Source organism: Castanea sativa, chromosome 8 (assembly GCF_040712315.1).
Source record: "Castanea sativa cultivar Marrone di Chiusa Pesio chromosome 8, ASM4071231v1".
Classification (NCBI taxonomy): Eukaryota; Viridiplantae; Streptophyta; class Magnoliopsida; order Fagales; family Fagaceae; genus Castanea; species Castanea sativa.
This window is the reverse complement of record NC_134020.1, coordinates 17452058-17458612: the sequence shown is the minus strand read 5'-3', so window position 1 is coordinate 17458612 and position 6555 is coordinate 17452058. Positions and strand designations below refer to the sequence as shown.

At 38.7% G+C, this 6555-nt stretch overlaps 1 protein-coding gene across 1 annotated transcript; it reads right to left on the bottom strand.

The window, feature by feature from the left end:
• Nucleotides 1-5257: 5257 nt before the first annotated feature.
• Nucleotides 5258-6190, bottom strand: LOC142608155 (uncharacterized). Its single transcript, XM_075779867.1, has one exon. The coding sequence runs from the start codon at nt 6035-6037 to the stop codon at nt 5567-5569; it is 471 nt and encodes a 156-aa protein (XP_075635982.1). The 5' UTR covers nt 6038-6190; the 3' UTR covers nt 5258-5566.
• Between the last annotated feature and the right edge of the window lie 365 nt (nt 6191-6555).

Below are 6555 nucleotides of genomic sequence, written 5' to 3'. Positions count from 1 at the left end.
CTCCACCACCTCGGTCTCTAGAATGAAATTTAACTTTGACATGCAAGGTTGAGGAAACAGCTCCTAACGCATAGCCAAGGTCTCGCTACAATAGCCGTATAGGGAGAATAAGCATCGACCATGATGAAATCTACGTCTACCACCTCTGGGCCTGATTGTACAGGCAGTCTAATTTGTCCCTTTGGAACGTCAGCTCTCCCTTCGAAGCTTATCAAGGGTGAGTCATATGCCGTAAGATCTTGAACTCTTAATTTCAAGCCTCTAAATAGGTCGGGGTACATGATATTCCGCACCTTTGCCTTGATCAACCATTACCCTCTTTACATCATAGTCCCCTTATTCTGAGGGTTACCACCAAGGCATCATCATGAGGCTGGATAGTACCCATCTTGTCCTCTTCGCAGAAACTTAGAGCTGGCAGGATGCTTGCCTTAATCCTCTTCGGTGATCCCCGTGACTCTTCGGCCAATGTTCGAGCCACAGACATTACCCTGAAAGGAGCTGAGCCAGTCCTTCCAGGTGCCGCAAAAATGACATTGATAGTACCTAGAGGAGGTCTCGACGAAGGGCCGTCGTGGTTTGCCACTCCTGATTGGTTTCCTCGACCATTAGGCGGGACTGTGACTTTCTCCTTAACCAATTGTTCCAAATGATTCCACAAAGTGCGACAATCCTCGGTGGTATGACCCCTCTCCTGGTGATAGTGGCAATGGAGATTTTGGTTGCGTCTCAAAGGGTCCCCTGCCATTTTATTTGGCCATTTGAAAAAAGGCTCATGTCTTATTTTCTCCAACAGCTGCTGTACCGGTTCCCTGAAGACGGTGTTGACCACTTGTGGGGGTATGTGACCAGCCTGCCTGGAAAAATCCCTTTCAAGCCTATTGTTGTTGTATCTGTCCGACCTGAAATCCCTCATTTCTTGTGGGATAACCTTCGCCTTGCCTTTTCCCTGCTGCTGATCTTCCTCAACCCTTTTGTACTCGTCGATGCGATCCATCAGTCGTCGCACACTTCTAACAGGTTTCTTCGTCAAGGACTTCCTCAAGTCATGCCCCGTCGGTAGGCCGACCTTGAAGGTCCTTATTGCCACATCATCGAAGTCTCCGTCAATCTCGAATACCTATCCGAATACGTTCTCAGGGTTTCCCCTTCCCTCATAGCCATGGATAATAAAGAATCCAATGGCCGAGGAACTCTACTACACGTGATAAAGCGAGAACCAAATGCTCTAGTAAGCTCTTTGAAAGAACCAATGGAGCCTGCCCTCAAGCCATCAAACCATCTCATGGCCACGGGCCCCAGGCTAGAAGGAAAGATCTTGCATATCAAGGTCTCATTCTTGGAATGCACTGCCATTCTCTGGCTGAAATGGCTCACGTGCTCCACAGGATCCGTCCGACCATTGTAAATAGTGAAGGCCGGTTGTGTGAAGCGCCGAGGTAACCTCCCTTCTTCCAATCTGCGCGTGAAGGGTGATCTGGAGATTTGGTGTAACGCTCTACCCACTGCGTCATTTCCCAAGCCCCTAGAGGGGTAGTCTCTGCCACGCCTCCCATGCAGATTGTCTTCTTCGGAAGAGAAAGATTCACTCGGGGGAGTCTTGGATCTCTGCCCGTAAATGTCATCATCGGATCCTTCCGAAGAGGGGTCAGAGACCGAAGGAGTTCGCCTTCGCTTTGCGTGACGCAATTTTCTCTTTAGGCCGTCGATCTCCTTCTGCATGGCCCTGGCATTTCTCTCATAAGGAACTCTGCTTCCTCCTTGTGAATGGCTTGCACTTCTGATGGTGTGTGTAGTATGTACACTACCTTCCTGGTTCTCTCCGTGATCAGGATGCAAGGAGTGATCCTCACGTTGGGAGCCTACGGACTCCGCGCTGCGTTGTGGTCCTGATCCTACCATGATGTTCTAAACTTCCTTAAAGACTAAATTCCCACAGACGACGCCAATTGTAAGGACACAATTCAAATTCCCAAACTATGACTGGAAGGAAAATGGGCTTTGAAAGGCCTTTTTTTACAATAAATTTGTAGAGGATGGGTTTGTAATCTAGATTTCAAGGATGGTTTAGATAATGAGGAAAAGAACGGGCTTTGGGCCCAATGGCACAAAATAAAGAGTTGTTCGCAAGAGTAAGACTGAAAATTCCTCCTCGGACAAAACCCGAGGATAGTTTATAATAGTATTTCCTAAAGTTTGGATACAATTCTTGATTATCATATACTATTGGCCCTTTTTCTTACTGAAAAAGCCTCCCCCTTCTTCGTATGTCTTCCCCTTTATTTATACTTCTTTTCTTCTCTTCATCATCTTCCACCTTATGGTTGCAATCCTGATTTCGGATACTTGTCCCATCAATTCTTCCCTAAAGCCCGCTGGGGTTAGGGACCAAGTTCCAAACTCCATGCTCAGGTCCCATCCTTCCATCTATGCAGTTAGCGTATCAATTTACAAGGCTTTTAATGTATGGGCGGTGGTAGTAGCTTTACCTTAGATATTCCACCGCTCTTTCTATTGTCCTCCACGTGTACTGTGTATTCCCGTAGTCGTAGGATTCTTTATAACATAACCGGGGGACACTAAACCTCTCTTCCTATGTCCTCGGCTTAACAATCCGAGGACACATCTTCTCCTCGGACGTAATTGGTCATTTGTTTATCATATCTTTACTTGGTATTTCTTTATGAGATACATTCAGATACTCCAAGATCTTTTTGATGTCTTCGGATTTGGGTTTCTAGCCCAAAAGACTTCGTTGGGCCATCCTTGGTGAATTACTGGGCCCAATGCCCCTACAGTAGGCTTAGATGAAAACCAATAAGAGGTTAACCACATCAACATTTTGTAAAAATGTTATAAAATAGTTTGTGCTTGTAGTATTACTCTTGATAATATATGCAATTTGGCTGAAGTTTTCTATTCTCAAAATTCTATCAAGCAAAAAAAATAAATAAATAAAAGCTCATATGAGACTTCAATTGGAACATTATGATTTTGATTTGTTAAACATGGATGAAGTTTTTCAAACAATTTATATATTAAAAAGTTATAAATAATTTTGCTATAAAAATAACAATTGATGAAGTTTATTATGTGAAGTATTATTGTTGAGCATGACTTTGATGGACGATACTATATATATTTGAGTTTTTTGGTTCTATATATTTTTATATTATATAGCCAATTATTCAACTTTTGTATACTCATTAAAGTTTAAAAAGATTATCAGTTTCTCTTAATATATACATATTAAAGTCGATAATTTTATATAAATATAAAATTTACTTTAGTATAAGAAAATTAACATTTAAATTTTCAGATATACACATATTATGTGGATTTTTTTTTAAGTAGTATATATATATATATATATATATATATATGTGATTTGAGGTTTTTTTTTTTGACACCATAGTCCCCCCCCCCCTCCCCCAAACTCAAAATTCCTAGCTTTGTCACTAGTGATTGACGAATCCTCAACTTGACTGACAAGTCCTTAGCTTGGCAGATAATTAATTAGCCTGACAGATGAGTCATACCTAATGAACGATCCTCTCCAACCCTTGCCTATCATTTGTCCCGTCATCTCCAAGTGTAATAACCTGCACAACAAATTCGCTCCCACACTAAGTTGGATCTAGAGATCTCGGAAACGATAATCCCAATCTCTTCACAACACTTATCACTATGAAATTGCCTACATTCTTGGAAAAGTGATACGCTTCAGGCTACTATATAAAAGGCCATGCCCCCTCCTTCTAAAAGGTATGCACATATGCATACACAATTTCCTAACTCATACCTTTAGGGTTATGGTATAATTGTGAGAGACTGACTTAATTATCGGAGGGTCATTGGCTAGAAGGCCAACCCCACATTGATGCTCTTCAAGAGTGTATTCATCCTTGTAGATCTCTCAGAAATCTTTGTTTGGACCATCGGCTTACTGACAATTTTTTCTGCAACATCATATCGCATAATTCTTATTCTTAAATAGTTTTTTTAATTTTTTTTTTTTTTAATTTCATACCTTAGCCTCCTAAAGATGAAATCCTAGCACTGTCCGTGCCTCAAGTGTAAAAGAATCAATACTCTAGCGAAAAGCAAATTTGAGAACTTAGCAGAGTTAACATGCAGTGGTAGTGGCAAAGGCTCCATCTTACCTCCCCAATCACATACAAGCATTGGTAAATATAAATATTGACTCGGGACTACAACAAATTGCCATCTATTCAAACAAAGTACACCTGACTCACACCAATTTATACATCAAAGCGATATAAAGTGCTGAATTCGCGGTATTCCATTGAGATGAAGTGTTTTCAAGAGCAATATTGCCTCCTAGAAGTTCACTTTACGACTGAGGAGACCAAGACGTCCACAATCCCAACCTTCCAGCAAACAATATTTTTTTATGCAATTAATAAAGGGCATATAAATTCTGAACCATTGTTTTTGTGTGCTGACTTTCTAGTCAATCATATTAAGTATAACAAAATAAGATATTATATCACACTCACCAACTTCAGACTCTTATATCTCCAACGGTAACTATTTAGCCTCCTCCGCCTCTTAAGGTGTGTTTGGATATCGTTTATTTAGTTAAAACTGAAAAATTATTGTTGAAAGTACAGCAAATAAAGGTAAAAACTAGTTGAAATAGTACAGTGGGGTCTGTAAATAGTACCAAAAAGTGCAATGGGGCCCATAAATAGGAGCAAAAATGAGCTGAATAATGAAATAATTTTAATTTTTAATCCTAACTTAAACGCACACTTAGTTCATTGAGGTTTAAAATTTTGCAGATGCAACTAGTTGCAAGGCCTATAATAAACTCATAATTTTATACCATAGTTGAGTACTTGAGTTGGTACCCTATGGTGTTAGCTTTTTTATTTTTATTTTAATTTTATTTAAGAGTGTTTTAACCTATGAGATCTGTTTTTGATAATAGTTCTTATCATTAAACCAAGACACAAATCAATTTTTAGTGTAGGTGAGAATTGAATTAATTGGAACCCACGAATGGTGTTAACTTTTAGCTAGCACCTCTGAACCTGGTAAATTTATGTACAACTTATTTACTTTGCTAAGTTGCCACTATTTTCAATCAAAATAATAATAATGATGGATCCATGCAACCATCAATCATAACTTAACACCTAACTAAATTGTATTGTAGAAGGACTCTGAAATATGTTTTTTTTTTTTTTTTGGTAAACACTCTGAAATATGTTTCTCCTTAGAATAGCATTATAAAATTATTTTTATTTTATTTGTGCTGAAAGTACATCCAATTTCCAAAACAATTGCACTGCCATTGAATAAAAAAATTCAAAAAGTTCTAAGCTCCACGCAGCTAAATCCCAAAACAAATAGTGAAATCAAAACCCATCTCCACAATCCAAAAAATTCAGTGGAGAATTGACAAACAAACAAAAAAGGGAAAGAAAGTCAAAGGCAAAAGTAATGAATTAACAAGAAACTTTAGCTAGAACAGCATTCCATGTCCAAACTGTCTTTTTTTTTTTTTTTTGAGCAAATCCATATCCACTTCATTGACTTGCTAAATTGATTCCTGCCTTTGCATTCTGATCTCTTCATAAAACCTCTGAATAAACCTCTCGGCCCTCTGATCAACTGAATCTTCTTCATTAACCGGATCTGATGGCTCGAAAAACTGCCTTGCTGCAATGGTATCCTCAAAGGCAGGGAAAGCAGGCAGAGCTTCTAATGTGCAATCTGCATCTCTGAAGCTACCCAAACATGTACACAGTAAGAACATCGAATAGATATCTCGAAGCCTTCTGTTCTTGAAATGGTTTCTGTGGTGGTAATGAATGAGGGGAGTGCTTGAAGAAGAGAACTGGTAATCTTGAAGGAACCCATAGTTGTAATGCTTGAACCTCTTGAGCCTTCTTGCTTTCTTAAGAGAACTGAGTTTTGGAATAATGGGTTTTCTCATTTTGGCAATAAAAATGGAAATTTTGAGAAGGTTTGAGACCTTTTGGAGTATGGGTAATCTTTTTCTGGGCATTTTTTGTGGAAGCTAGGTGAAGTGTGAAAGGTATGGGGTTCAGTGATGACACTTTTTTTTTTTTTTTTTTTTTGTGGCAGAAAGGTTGGATGGGTTTGGTAGTGCTTCAAGGGTTAGAGTCATGGTTAGAGAAGCTTTTAAAGGTAACAAAAAGTTGAATGATTTCTGGTGGGGAGCCAAGCTGTAAAAAAGATGGTTGTGGTCGGTGCATTTTGGATTTATTATAAAGGATTATGCAACTAGCCGTTGCAATCCAAGTGGGCTGTGGGCTCCCAACTAGTCCCCTCTTCAGTTTTGAAATTTGAACTTTAGGAAAAAAAATTCTGAAATTGGATATATATATTAAACAAAAAAATCGTTCTAAAAAAAAATAGAATAAAAAAAATGTGAAAAACCTTAAGAGACTTGTAACTCAAATTGCTTCTCGTGGTGTTTCTAACAGAGATATTAATGATTCAAATTATCTGTCTCAAATTATCAAATTATTAAAAAAAAAAAAAAAAAAAAGCAAAACGAGA